The 15507-nt window shown below is 45.6% G+C and overlaps 1 protein-coding gene and 1 long non-coding RNA gene across 2 annotated transcripts; both read right to left on the bottom strand.

Moving 5' to 3' along the window:
* Nucleotides 1-9228: 9228 nt before the first annotated feature.
* On the bottom strand, nucleotides 9229-14625 carry LOC139047058 (uncharacterized). Its single transcript, XM_070521009.1, has 5 exons — nucleotides 14608-14625; nucleotides 13966-14028; nucleotides 13686-13856; nucleotides 10410-11157; nucleotides 9229-9275 (listed from the first exon to the last, which is right to left on the bottom strand). The coding sequence occupies exons 1-5, from the start codon at nucleotides 14623-14625 to the stop codon at nucleotides 9229-9231; spliced, it is 1047 nt and encodes a 348-aa protein (XP_070377110.1).
* A 120-nt stretch (nucleotides 14626-14745) lies between these two features.
* LOC139046962 (uncharacterized) lies at nucleotides 14746-15102 on the bottom strand. Its single transcript, XR_011507007.1, has 3 exons — nucleotides 14991-15102; nucleotides 14876-14932; nucleotides 14746-14820 (listed from the first exon to the last, which is right to left on the bottom strand). It is a non-coding gene; the product is annotated as an uncharacterized lncRNA (long non-coding RNA).
* Between the last annotated feature and the right edge of the window lie 405 nt (nucleotides 15103-15507).

Below are 15507 nucleotides of genomic sequence, written 5' to 3'. Positions count from 1 at the left end.
CACTAACAAAAACTACAATTGTACCACAGCAACAAGTGCATATCAGGAAGCTGGAATAAGCTTTCTACTCCATGTTTCATTTATGCTCAAAGTAAAATAATTTCTGAACACGGTTTACTCAGCTTACCTTAGGATTTTGTTTTCTCTATCAAAGAATGAAACATATTCAGCCTTACAATTGTGAACTTACATTTTCCGAACTTTCGATGTTCGGCTGTTGTGCTGTACATGACCCCAAAGGCACATTTGACGGACCATTTTCGGTTGTGCACACAGCTGCAAAATAAAAAATTGCAGGCTTTTTGAAAATTACACCTTTCCTGACATGTAGTGCTGTCGAGTTATGAACACAATATACAGGGAATTAGGTGTGCTTGTTCCTTCTAGTCCAGCAAGCATGAGGACAAATAGAATCTGCAAACTCCTGCCCATACCTATATACATTTCATAACGTTCAAGGTCTGCATTTGCCGGAAACAACTTAACTTCTCTCGTAGATTTAATTGATGCGTACATAAACTTCTAAATTCTTTCTTAAGGAGAACTTATTTAATTTGTGTTAAAGATACTTCTGCAACAAAAGCATGCTAATGGTACTATGTGCCACTACTTCACGCAGGAGAGAGAGAGAGAGAAGCAACATTATTTATCCCATATTAAAGGGAAAGGGGCTGTGAGAATAAGGCGAGGGAGGTTATCCTACTCGCGGTAGGTTTCCTCAACCACTCAGCCCACCTCAGGATAGCTTCCTGAAGTTCGGGGTTGTAGCTGCGCATGACAGCCTCCCACAGCTCCCTACTACTTGAAACGCTCCAAAGGTTAGGGGGAGCGAAGTGGTTCTTGCATTGCCACATAATGTGGTTAAGGTCCGCTCTGCTAGCAGGACAAAAATTGGAGGACGCTTAAGCTTCGCCTTCAAGAGTGGAACGCGATAGCGTTCCCGTCGACCCGCCAATGGGTGTAAGACAGTGGGCTACAGGGCAGCCATCACTTACGAGGCGCCCCGAATCAGACGCGGTGAGCGTCGAGCCATATGGTCGAGCAACGCGGCGTTCGGCGCAGCAACGAAACGTGCGCCTGAGCAAGCGGAGCGAACCAAAGAACTCGGTATCCCGGAGGGGGAAATGATGCACGCCAGCCAAACGCCGTGATCGGCACGGGCAGAGAGATAGAGAGATAGTGATCTAAAGAAAGGAAGGACGCTTGATTCTACAGAGGGAGCCAGGCAAAGCGTTGTCAGGGGAGAGAGTCCGAGCAGCGCCTCCTCTATGGAGGAGGCGCTGGTCCGAGCCGCGACAGCTCCAATGCGCGCGTGGCGCGCCATCTGTCGGGGCAGCGCCGTACATGGAGAGGAGGGGGTCTTCTGTGTTTGCCGCAAGATGGCTCTCCGTGTGCGGAAAGCGCAGAAGAAATGCAGCGAAACGCACATCGCTACTCGTGTAATTGCGACTTCTGTAAGTTACATGTTCATAATTACCGATATACACCACAGTATAACTTTCCACGGCTCGTTTCGAAGGCAACACCGCATTCACTAGAGGCGCGTTTGTACCTTTCGGAAGCATCGAAATCGTGGCTGAGTGGTAGCGTCTCCGCCTCACACTCCGGAGACCCTGGTTCGATTCCCACCCAGCCCATCTTTGAAGTTGCTTTTTATTTATGGAGTGCCTGCCGTGATTTATCGCTCACGGTCAACGCCGCAAAACGCTGACGCCGACACCGACGCCGACACCCGACACCGACGCCGACGACACCGGCTTTTCTGCGACACGAGCTCCTTAACGCTATCGCGTTAAAACTTGCAGGCTGATGTAGAGTATATTCCCGGGTAAATTTTCTGACGTAAGACAGGAGATAGAAAAGTGTGAGTCTGTAGTTTAGGCAATTCTGCCTCGCGGAGACCTCCGTGCTTATTGTACGCCCTTCCTATAAGCCGTGTGGTGTTGCCTACGCTGGCAGTAACCCATCGAAGTGTATACATATTGAGTTGGCTAGATTGAATGTGCATGCCAAGTACATAGATTTTGTCCACTACGGGAACATGCTTCCCGGTAATATTAATCTGAATGTTGGGCATATCGCGTTTATTTGCGGATAGAAGCAACAGCTCAGGCTTGGCCCTTGTAGCACTTGAACACGGCCCTTGTAAGGTACCTTGAATGTAGCCATCCGAGCTACCCTTAATCCATAGGGTAGTGTCGTCTGCTTATAAAGAATATCAGAGATCCGGTATTTGTGCCAGCGTCCCAGCAATATACTTCATAGCTAGGTTAAATAGGAACGGCGAGAGCATGGATCCTTGAGGAATGCCCAAGCTACCTAAGGGGATTGGGGGCGAAGTTTGATCATTGAGACTAACGACAGCAGTACGATTAGTAAGACATTCGTCGATGTAGTGATGCATTTTTCGACCACAGTTAATAATATTCAATTCACGTAAGCTAGATCCATGATCTATGTTGTTGAATGCACCGTGAAGGTTGAGTCCTAAGGAGGCTTGGGTCTCTCTACTAAATTTAACAGTAAGGAGGTCATGCTTGAGCCTCAGCTAGGCATCATGCAGGACAACTTACATTCAACGCAGAACAAAGACAAGAAGGGTTGGGGAACCTCAGTTCAACTTAGCCGAGCAACTTACATGCCCATGATCTTGCTGATTCCCGCAAAGATATTTCATGGGATGCTTGCTTCGAAGCTTCATCCACAGCGTCAAACACCCGGACAGGAAGGCACCTAGACGGAATTGCTGTCTTCATTAAGCTCTTCCGACGTGGTGTCCGAACCCCTGGGTCTTGAAAAAAAAACGCATGTACTGTCGATATGAACTGACAGGGATGCATTAGTCTCTCTGAACTACAATGAGTCGAAAAGACCACAGAAGCAACAATAAATTGCAAAAATATGCCTCCCGGAATGCCACCAAACATGCTACCCCTTACATCTCCGGTAATTGAACATTCATGAACCAGCCAGTCTACTCACAACAATTGCGGCTACAACAAAAAGGTACATGAAGAATCTCAGTGCTGAAACTGCTGTTTTTTTTTGCTTGCGTTGGGCTTCCCCGAATCTGTCTATATCTCGTTCGAAGCAGAACACCCGCACTGACGTCGTAGTAACTGGCTGCGATAAATGTCTCCTGACTTTGCACAAATGAGAAACTCATCTCTATATTCGAAAATGGATGGAAAGTCAAGCCGACGTTGCAGAGCAGAAATTAAACGAATGAGCGGTGCGTTCGAGAACAAGAAATTTTGGAGCAGGTACAAGGCTTTACAGAGAAGGTTTACCGCACTCCAACGTAGCCGCACTGACAAGAGTGACAAAAACGCAAACATCAATGATCCCACAACATATTTGAGTTAAGACGCTGTATTATTTCTTACCCTGCGTATAATATGGTACTATGCCTGCGTCTTTATGGAGGTACGTCTATTCGCGATTTCAAGTGCTCGGAATCGTCACTCACCTGTCGTATTCCAAGAAAACGTCTACCAGCATGAAGTGTGCACTGCAAACCTTCATGGTTTCTGTGACAGCTTTGCCGATCCGCAGCTTAATAATCCATTTCTTCCTCATGGACGCAGCCGTTGGGAATGAGTGAAGGCTCACATCACCTACCGCATAATTTTTCATTGCGGCATACAGCAAATGCAGTTACTTCTATCTTTGCTCATTCTGAGAACGTTAAGTGTCCTTCAGGATCCCGCTGGAGCTTCGAACGCGCTAAAACATCAACGAGAAGTAGAGGAAAGGCGTAGACAACACCAACACGCTACGCGAACGGGCGGCAGCCATAATCTTTCGATTTGTACTGGCCACCGCCCCAAGACGGCGCCACCGTACGTGAAAGTTGCGAATAGCACAACCACCTCGGTGCCACACTTGGCATTGGCGGAAACAGTGGCACTCTTTACAACACGCCAGAGGATAGGATTTCTCAAAGACACATGCCACCTCCCTCTCCACTACGTTGGGCTGCGAGTATCGGCCTCTGATGTCCTCCTCTTTTCACCTGCAAGCGGCCGCCATGCAAGCTGCGAGAACTTTTCCATGAAACCATGGCTCATTGTCTGCACATCTGCCACACAGCCGGATACCCTGCCAGTATTGAGAAAGTTGTGGCCCGTGCAGCTGTGTGCCGGTTTGCTTGAAATCCAAACACCGTAATTGAGACCCGATGGCGATCGCACACAAAAGCATCGATCGCTTGTAGTCTGTTAAGTGGTTTAAAGCTACCGCCGTTTTCACGGGCATTCTTAGAAGGCGCACGAGGATGCCAAACATCAAACCGGCTGGGCAGGGTCGCGTCAGCCAATTTCCGTGACCGAGACGGTCGACGGGACATTTGAGAAGCGCATGGGCATTAGCGGTGGCGGAGACCTCAAGCACCCGCCAACTTTCATCTTCACGCCCGTCTCCCGGAACGCTCCCCTTCAGCTCGGGCCGTCTACCCTTTTGTTCCGAGCGAGGGTGCAGATCTAGTGCCTTTTCTACAGTGCAGCCACTAATCCGTTCTCTGTTCACGCGTGAGTGTTTCCCGCGTCCCTTCTTCGCGGAACCCACCTGCGTGCTTCGTTTCCGGTTATTGGCCGATACAGCAACGTGCGCACTTGTTTTGCGCTTTGCTGTAGCCGCCTAAGCTGGGCCACGAAACAGCAGCAAGGTCAACTCCCAAACCTCAAAGTGACTAATGCTATGGAAATTGCAATGATTCACAGTTTGCGTTTAAGACATACTCAAGGCTTGAAGAATCGAATATATTTTCTTAATGTGTGGTGTCCTTTGCTTTCTGCTTAACTATTCTCGCATGAAAAAATTCTTCAGATCTTAGGCACTGCTCGAATCGATGTACTCGAAGCTAACTGTGCTGTTCGATTTGATTGGCGATAATTAGCGGTGATAACCTCTGAGATGATTGGGCATTGTCATTGCCTCACATGACACACATCGCATCGTGACAGACGTAAATTTTGACTGAATTAAAAGGCGGTGCGATGCAAAACCACACTCGGATTATGAGGTACGCTTATTGTCGGACTCCGGATTAATTGTTACATTATGGTATTCTTTTAAGCTTTCCCCGAATCTAAGTGCAACATCGTTTTTTTTATTTCGCCCCCTTCCAAATGCGGCTGCCGCGATCAGGATAACATCCGCGACCTCAAGCAATGACATTGCTTGGTGGCTACCATGGTGGCATGGTGGCACAGCTACCATGGTGGCACAGAAATCTATTATCATGTGCTTTTATTAGCGCGGCACTGGTATACTGCACGCCCTGCTTAAGCTGTCCACTGGAAATATTTGCATGTCTATTTTTAGAAGACGCCCAGAAACGCACCGTACCGCACTTTCAAACTAAATTTATTCGATTACCCCTTAATCACTGTCCTGTCTATACACCTTTCCACTGAAGCCCGCTTGGGCTCCGCCATACTGCGCCGCTAGCGACGTCTGACGGCGACGCCATCTTGGGCTGTTGGCTCTCCAGGCTTTCGGTCCAGCCGCGCACACTCAACGTAACGTGTGTCTAATACCTCTCGTTTTCGTTCTATGTAAGCCTTGCGGAAACGTTGGCTTGATTAATTTGTACATCTCCTGGGCCTAGATCACTGACACAAAGGCTAGCATCGCCAGTGTTTCGCGTGTTCTGGTGTGGGTGCACGTACCGTGCGCGCTCTACGTGCGTGCTCACGCTCCGGATGGCGCCGTCATCTGCACAGTCGGGCACGCCTTGCGCTGGTGCGTCTAAGGAACCCGTTGACTCGGGAGGTAAGACCACTCACTATGTTCCCGATTTATTTCACCGCTTTGATGTTCACGACAGCGTCGTATTGACAATTCTCCAAGCGAGCACGATGAAATGGCATGCTCGCACTAGGTCTCCTTGCAAATTCAACATTGCGCCAGGGCAGATAGCCAAATGCCGCTACTTCAACGCTGTATAGCCGGCCGGTGGTGCAGAAGTTTTCCGCTGGCTCTGGTAAATCTTGAACTGCAATAGCGCCTTAATTCCAAGGCGAGCGCTCGCTCTGTTTTACGAGATCAGTTCTTCCGTTACGACGTCGTGCTTCGCATGTTTTCGGAGGCATTCAAAATCGGTGGTTTATTGAAGCTAATGAACGAAAGCTCGCTTTTGACTCGCAGCGATCTGCTCCAGCATGAGACCGAGATCTGCCGTTAGATTTTTCTCTCTTGCCGGCGTCGAATTGCTGCCGTACGGTGCAACGATCCGGATCGCGTTGGTTGAGCTCGCAGCTTAATTAGAGGGGGGGGGGGGGATAGGCGACAGCCTACAATCGTGATCGAGAGGCTCAAACGCGATAGATGGATCGTGAATGTGTGGATCTGGATAGAATAAAATCGCCGTTCAAAGCGCCCGTGCGACAGCATTAGAGTTGCAAGCAGTAAGTCATGATTTATGACATAGTTGTAGCCTGTCGTTGCTGTTATTGCCTTCATCATTTTTCACCAGTTGTCATGTGCAATTAATGAATGCAAATCGTTATCCATCTAAGAACACCAGCAAACCTATCTTAAGCTTCATTTTGTTGTTCTGGCTTTATTTCTAGATGGCCGCAGTTATGACCATCCTGACCTGGTGAAGAGATGGCTAGACGACATGCGAGAGTGGCCTGCAGTGAGAGCCCCGGATATCATTTTTATCTATTGAATTCCAAGGCATGCGACCTGCAGGCTGTAAAGAGTTACAGATCACTGGAGTCGTACAACTATTTCCAGAGTGGATGGGTTGGAAAACTGTTCGTCCACTGCATTGACCTGGAGCTCAGCTATGTGAAAGGGGAAGTGTCTCCATCGCAAGCTCTCAGTGGCACTCCCCGTACTGCATGGGTTCGTGCAAAAAAAAAGTGGGGAGGTAATCACAGCTGGCTGCACATGTATGGCTGGCCGTGGTAAAGTCTGCAGCCACGTTGGAGCCATTTTATGGAAAATTGATATGGCAGTTTGTCAAGGGTTGACAAACAAGACGTGCACTGACCAAACAGCAGCCTGGAACTCGGGCACAAAGCGAAATGTTCAACCTGCTGTGCTTGAAGATATAGACTTTCATCTGGAGCAAGGCACTGTAGATCCTCAGCCTGCGGGGTGTTCAAGGCCAACGTTCGTGCCACCAACAGAAGAAGACATACGAAAGCTGCATGAAGAGTCGCCATTTCCTGACCTTTTCACCATTCCTGGTACGTATTTCAGATGCTACACTACTGTCATATGATGCACTACTAGTGGGAATTTAATGAGTACATGAACCAGCACTTTGGTTTTATATAGGATAGGCATGGACAAAAAATTGTGCCTTCAGCCAAATTATGCAATCAGCAGTGATATGAAAGTATTAATCTGTTTATAAATTATTAGGAGCTTGCTGTGCACTTATACTCGTACTTACCATAAAAGTATTGACATTTTGTAATTGCAGGTGTTTATTGTAAACGCGACTATGATGAGAGAATGTGGATAGCTGAAATGTTTTTTGTTCCGCAAGCAGCGATAAAAACCCAGTGTCTGGATGAAGCACTGCAATGTGTCTGCAATTTACCGCCTTCATCATAAGATAGCTTGTACTAAGCGGGGATTACATTTTTGATGCAGAGGAAGAAACTTGCTATCTCAGTGCTCCAGAAGTTTTGTTAAAGCAAAAGAGGTATTGAATATGTGTTTTGTGCTGTGTCATACAACGTTTCTGTTTTGCTGAGAACACTATTTTGGATAGACGAGTTTAATGGCCCTTGTGTGATGACTGGAATATATAATTTGAAATGGTCATCTTGTAATTGAGTGCACTGCATGGACAAGTGCAGCTACAATTTCTGTCTTTCAAGGGCAGCAATAACTTGGAAATGAAGCATAGAGCTGTTCAAACAACCACTACCTTATAGTAGCGTACCTCATTGGAAAATCAAATTTGTACACGTGGAAGCTGTGGCTCTGCAAAAAACTTTCAACGCTGTTGTGCGATATCCTTGATAAAATCAAATAACCTAAAAATTTGTCATGCCTTTGTATTGCTACTTGTTAATCTGCACAGCATGGCACATTTGCCTAACTCACTAGTTATTGTAGTGGTATTGACGGGATGATGTTGGTTGGTTACGTAGTACCATTATCTTTCACTGTTTTCTTGCAGGTACACTCCTGTACGAAACACTACATGCGCCTCCACGGCAACAGCATCTTGCAGCGGATATTCTTGTGGACAACACGCATGGTGACCACACAGGGGACAATGCTCCGAATGGCTGTGCATTGTGCTGTGCGTTTTATGATAAGTATGTAGCTCTATCTACAGCAGCTGCTGCTACTCTTAGCTTGAAGACTGCCAACCAGTCTTCTGAGCTGTGGATGGTTTCTCGCAGACTGCGCCTCACTGCGTCAAATGTGGCCAAAGTTCCAAAAAAGGAAACAACGGCAGGAAAAAAAGCTGCAACAAGAATGCTTTGCCCAGTGTTCTCTGGCAATGCAGCCACAAAACATGGAAAACAAATGGAGGCAGTTGCCCGCGCTCAATTCTCGAAAAAAACAGGTTTTTTAGTTAGAGAAGTCGGTACGTCAGTACACCAAAATCTTCCGTGGCTTTCGGCTAGCCCTGATGGCATCATTGACAATCCAAATGCCATTGTTGAAATAAAATGCCCATATGTGCATGACATCACACAGTTAATTGGCCAAGGAAAGTATGATGTCAGGCTACGCCAGGACGGGACATTGTTCCTAGCTGAAAATGGGCCAAATGGCTACTACAGTCAGGTGCAACTTCAGCTGCTGTGCACTGAGAAGCCACTTTGCTTTTTTTATGTATGGAGCGCTCAAAGTGATGTGCTCATTAATGTCCCTTTTGATCCTGCCTACATAGCCAAAAATATGCCACGGCTAAAGAAATTTTACTTTGCTGAATTGCTTCCACGCATGGTAGACATGCACAATGATGGAAGCCTAGATATACCTAATGAGTACTCAACAATTTGTCAAATTTAAAACCATGCCAAATAAATAAATATGAGTGTAAGTACCTTTTAGTGCTGCACTGGAGTACTTGAAAAAGAGCATGGGGCATAGGAAATGTTGCAAATGACACAGCCATGCAGATTTGCAATCCACTTCCACTGTGCTCTTCTATCTCATTCAACACTTTAGCTGCACCGCAGAGTACAAGAATACGATGCAAAGGTATAACATAAAACCAATCAAGCAAGTCTGTTTATTTTCCTAAGCACTTGGCTTCTTGATCAATTCGGACTTCATGTTGCAGAGTCCTGCACATACAAATACCATGTTGCTAATGCTTTTCTTTGACCGTATGGGAAGTGCTTGCTTAAAGATCCTGTAAGTCTTAATCCTGTTTATTGCACGCTCGACATGAATTCGAACGGATGCAATGCGTCTTGTGCTCGTCACCTCTTTGTCACTCAGTTGTGGTTTTCCTGAAATTGTAATGCAGAAGTTAGCACTTATGCAACATGCCCAAGGATCAGTGTTCTCAATTTTTTTTATAATCAGTGTATGATAGTTTTATACATGCGCTCATTTTTATGCAAGAGTGATCTTGCATAAAGGGGCCCACAGACTCAGAAGCATGAGGAAGACCTACTATTATTTCCTTCTCTCCGCATAGTGTCTCTAAAGTATTTGATGTAGTAGTTCTGCGGAAACCCACAAGGTGGAGAGAAGTAATGAATAAAGGGAAAATCAGGCATCCACCTGTTCGTAGCAATTGCTACAAAGGAAACCCATACGGGTTCCTCGAAAGAAATGCCTCATAGTTGAAGAAAAATTCGTCCTGGTCCGGGACGAATTTTTTTTCACCTATGAGGCTTTTCTTTCGAGGAACCTGTATGGGTTTCCTTTATAGCAAATGCTATGAACGGGTGGATGTCTGATTTTCCCTTTATTCATTGTCTCTAAAGTAATAAGTAAACAGTCCATCTTTCCTTCAAGGTAGCACATGTAGCCTAGCTTCGAAGTCGACTTTCACTGCTCCTTTCTACAAAACCCTAAGCTCACCTTTAAAATGCTGTCTTTAAAAAAGCGACACACATTATAATACATAGGTAAGCTTCAGTTTCCTTGTGCACTAAGGCTGCAGCTGCTTCGTGCAATTCTAGTAAACACATGCATATGTATATTATTAAAGCTGTAACCATTCACGTCAAGAGTTCTGAAAAAATGGCAGGTCAGCTTATCATTATAAGGTACAGTACTTGCAGCCTCAGACGATAAAGGACCCTGAAGCAAAGCAAACATGCCCCTAGCTTTCTGCGCCATCTTTGTTAGGCCCCACCTTAAACCGCAATGCTTTGCACTTTTACTAACACCCCTTCATTCCACCCAGCAAAGCACTAGAGCTCTAATTAACAGCACAACAACAATGATAAATAAGAGCCCCATACCTTTCGTAAATGCTGGTGTGTTCAATCGAACGCCTTGTAGTTGCATTTCATCTGTGAGGGCGAAACCCCTGTCTGCCATCACAACATCGCCATGTACCAGGTAGTCGCTGATGCCACTGCTGTTGGTAATGAATTTGTCCGAGGCACGCCCTCCATAAGCTTTGGACACAAACATTATAAACCCATTTGGGGCAATTGCTACAAGGAACTTCACGGTGTTGTGTGCCTTGTAGCTGCTGAATGTTTGTGCCCTGGCCATTAGCTTTTTGGGGCGCTGCAAAAACACCTCTGTGCAGTCAAGAATGCATGTGGTGTCGTCATGCTTGTTTTCAATGAAGGAATCTGGCATGCTGTTTTGAATGTGGGATTTTGGCAGCCAGATTACAACCTTCTTCATTATCTTGCACAGCAGGGCGAGTATGTATGTCACTTGGTTGCTAACACTTGACACAGAGATTTGAAAAATTCGTGCGAGGTGTCCATACAATAGCCCAAGGCGAAGCCTCATGAGGCACAGTAGTAACTGGTCAGAACGTGTTAGAACACTTGGCTTCTTTGCCAGGATTGAAACTGCTCTTACGAGCCTCTCAAACACGGTCTGGGATATACCAGTGTAAAATAAGATGTCGTCACTTGATAGCGATTTAGAAAATGATTTTCCATTGAACCCAATGGGGAGGCGCTGGACATATGCGTGGTCTTCATGTGAATTGTCCTCCCACTGTGTCCATCGGTCGCAAATTTGCACCTGTGGGCAAAAGTACATAAGCATTCAGAGCCCCGCAGGCTTATTATGTTGAGTACATGGTTAGTATGAACCACATAAGTAAGTACTGGCAGATGGATATCAATCTAAAAAAGTCCGTTCTATTATCTATAACCAGAAAAAAAGCACATCAGCCTTCCAGTACACCCTGAATAACATTCCTCTTGCATCTGTTCATGAGCTTAAGTACCTTGGCATGACACTAACATCTGACTTCAGGTGCGATTCTCACATTAACAATATCACATCAACCGCAATAAGACTGCTATACTTCATTAACAGACGCCTTAAACTAGCACCATCTGAAACAGTTACTCGCATATAAAACACTTATAAGACCGGTTCTAGAGTACGCCAACACCGTTTGGTTCCCGTTTACTAACAAGATGATTAAAAAACTTGAAGGAGTACAGCGAAAAGAGCTGAGATACATATATAATAAACATTTCATCACAGACTCAACAACAGCATTGCTGAAATGGGGAGAACTTCTAACCATGGATAACAGAGCCAAGCTGGCTATACTAAAAATCATGTATCAGTTAATACACAATCAACTCAAACTGCCAATTATGAAATACATATCAACGTCCTCAAATAGATTAACTCGTCATAAACTCACACACACATTAAGCGAATTTTCATTCCGCACTGATATTTTCAAATACTCATTTTTTCCAAGGGCGACAAGCGAATGGAATAATCTTAACACTGACAGCTCATCCTTAGATACGTTTGGTGCCCTGATTACGGATCAACTATACGTATTGCAGCAATAATTCTTTTCATTATTTACGTAGTTCCTTGTTGCCTTGTTATTTTAATGGTGTTTGTGCTTGAATATAATTACGGCAATGATGCAATATATTGTTGGCATTATTGTAACCTTGATTGTTGCGTGACTTTTACTACCTCAATACTGACTCTGTAACTGGTTTCTGAACTATAATTATTGTTGTCATTTCCTCTTCGTTCTTGTTATTCTCTTGTATAATAATGTAATCAAATTGTTAAATGCCCAAAGTCTTTATTGTATAAGATTTAGTATGTAACACCTTATACCATGTTCCCGTGTATCACGTACAGCCCTTCCTGTTACAATCCGTGATGGGATTCACAGTATCAACAAATAAATGAAATAAGTAAGCATCAACTCTAATATATAAAGATATTTGTCACCATAAAATAGGTTTTGCTACGATGCAGATTTTACTCTCTGGATATCACACTATTATGCATCTGCAGATTATAGACACTTCACATTTGTACGCAAGCATGTTTGTTTTGCACCTGGCGTAGAAGGCAAGGTGCAAAAGCTTGTTCCTGGCACAGCAAAATCTGCATGTGCTGTTTGCTTATGCCTAGAAGTGCAGCTTGGCCCGTGTGTAGAAGAAGCAATACATTTTTGTGCCAGCATTGAATTTACCGCCGTAGAAAGCTTGGCAGTGTGTGCTTGCAGCTTATGAAACAGGCTTCCCTAGCTCCGTACTTTGTGCCTATACAGTACTTAGGCGCTGCTTGAGCCTACCAGAGCTGAAGCACTCTCAAAACTGCTGGCCGTGCACTTGTGTGTTCCCTTAGAACAACGGACACAGCTACAAGGTTAACTATTCTTAAAGGAAACACAGAGTGCAAGCTTAAGCTCGGTGGACAGTCACATGCTGGCACCACAATCACAACTCGCACAAAGACTGAGAAATGCAGATAGCACAGCCTGTGCACTCCCTCCCAGTGGGCACATTGCTGTTAGCATCACCAAACCAAACAACACTCTGAAATGTGGATTGTGTGAAGCAACAGCTTCAAAGTCTGTGTAAATTGTTTTGTTTCGCAACCACTCACGCACACAAATCAACAGCAATGACTACTTTAAAACATCCATGGTATGCAAAAAAAAAGCACCTAACTGATCAGCCTATTGTGGCCCTTGCTCACATTTTGAAAGAATATATGCCTGCGCTTCCAATTTAGTTTTGCCATTCCTACAATGTAAACATACATCTTGCCACAAGTAATCATAATCATGCATTTTCAGAATGCTTTCTAACCACAGTTGCTTACATGCCTGACCTCCTGATGCTGTTATGTGTAGTGTACTGACCGTTCTACGAAGGCAGATGTGTTAATTTTGCTGAAGGCTATAAAGATTGCATATGGCAGGTGATTGCGGTCGGCACTGGTCTTTGGGACCAGCATCGACTGGAATGACCTGCCTACATTGCAGCCCCTGCATTTTTCAATTGTGCAATTGTAGAAATTTTGTAATAAAGTGCACCTGCTTCGTTACTTTTCTGTGAATTCCTAGAACTAATCCTGTATTTTTTACTCTTGGAATGTATTCTCGCCCCGCCCCTCTGCAATGTACAATTATGTATCTTCAGGGTATCAAAAATAAATAAATACTGTTTATCTGCTTTTCTTTACTTTTCTACTGTTTTACAAACTCCCACTACTCCCTGTAGCTCCTCGCAGCCTTGAGGGTACTTGAATAAATAATTACATAGACATACCATTGCTGCAGCATTTCTACTTGCATTCCATTCCTGCTGTTCACCACCTGTGTGCTGCAAGTCTTGCTGCTCACTGCCAGTGTCCTGCTCCCCAGAATTACCGCCTGTGTCTTGCTGCTCCCTGCTGGCGTCCTGCTCCCCAGAAGGAGCAGCGTGAACTGCCTCATGATTCTGTAGTAAAACGAAAAGAGTGCTTTTAATTGCAGTGCTTCCACTTGAACGTGGTGCTGCAGTTGCAAATATAGCACATTTAGTGCTAAATACGCACACGTGTGCCCACCTTTATGGGATAAAGCTGTACGATGGCCTTGGCAGCAGCGATTGCAGCATTTTCATCTTGTTCCTGAAACAAGTATATTTAGACGTGACATACACACTTTGTGTGTGTGTGTGTGTGTGTGTGTGTGTGCGTGCGCGCGTGCGTGCGTGCGTGCAATAAAAGTAAGACACGCAAACATCCAAAGGACAGGGAAGGTCCCTGATAATGCTAAATAATATATCGAAGCGCTGAACAGCAGTGGTAAGGGCAGTGATTTGTGAGTGAAACCTCGTCGCCAGCGAAGCCTGCTGTGTCGTACGCACCTAAGTGCAGTGTACGCCCGCAGTACCTGCGCGATAACTACAACTGCGCAATTATCTTATCAGCCATCGGCATGGTTGGGTGAGCGGCAGCTTTTTAGTCGCCGCCTCCGTGTCGCAGCTAGCTCTTTGGATAGGAAATACAGTTGTAAACGCGCGAACGCAGTGCAACGTAGCGAAGAGATCGTTCTCTTAAAACGCTAACCCATACGTTGGTTTATTCGCAGAAGCTCTGCGCTAGTCACTAGCACGAAAGTAGCTTTCCCTCTTAAGAGCGATGTGTTCTCTTGAACTTCGAGGATGCATACCTTAATAGAAACGGCAGCACAGAGCAGACGCAGACCTTCGCTGGAGGCGTCATCCTGTAAGCGCGCGATAAGAAAACGTTACCTCGCGCAATTACGGTGTTTCGGGCATTGCACAGCTCTCGTGGAACAGAAAAAAAAGAAAAGTATTGAACCTTTTCCCCGGAAGCGTCTTCCAGAAAATCGGTATCCCCCGTGTCGAGATGGAGGCTGCATGCCAGCGAGGTCGGTGGTAGGTTCTCGGCAGTCCTCTGAAAAAGCGCCACCAATTACTGACGTTTCGGTCGATAAGAAGTCTCGTTATACCTTTTTCTTTGGCTGTTCACTGTCGTACTTCACTAGACGTCGTCGTCCTTTAAGCACCTGTAACGAATAATTTTGTATCAGGAGACGTTTTGGCACCCATATCAACAGGCTTTACCTTTCTCTCGTATCCGAGGCGAAGCATAGGCACGGGGTTTTGATCGCTGCGCTTACCGTCAACAAAATGCATAGAACACACGCGTGACGATGACGAAGGGACGAAATCTTTTCTATTCACTGCTGCGATCCACTGTCTCTTTAAATCCGCATCAGCTGGAAACCTATGTAACAAATAAATGTTGCAGCCGCACTCCTCCTGCACCACGTCGTGCGTGCCGCACAGCTGTTTTCTTGCAGCATTCCTCTTTTGATTGTTGCTACAACCGTAAACAGCGCAGTGATGCCCTGTTGAAAAACTGTTCTTAAACGACATTCCAAAATTCACTAATAATCCCAATACAGCGCCCGTATCACACACGCTATACAGCACCTAACCAAGTAATTCGCCCGTGCAACAGCCCAGAGGCCTACTACTCTCGTTGCCAGGAGACAAGTGCCGGCTCCCGAGTCGCTGGTTTGAGGTTATCGTTGGAAATGTCTATTACCAGCGCCTACATGCCTCCTCACGCCACCTT

Source organism: Dermacentor albipictus, chromosome 6, assembly GCF_038994185.2.
Source record: "Dermacentor albipictus isolate Rhodes 1998 colony chromosome 6, USDA_Dalb.pri_finalv2, whole genome shotgun sequence".
In the NCBI taxonomy this organism is placed as follows: Eukaryota; Metazoa; Arthropoda; class Arachnida; order Ixodida; family Ixodidae; genus Dermacentor; species Dermacentor albipictus.
This window is presented reverse-complemented; position numbering and strand designations above follow the sequence as displayed.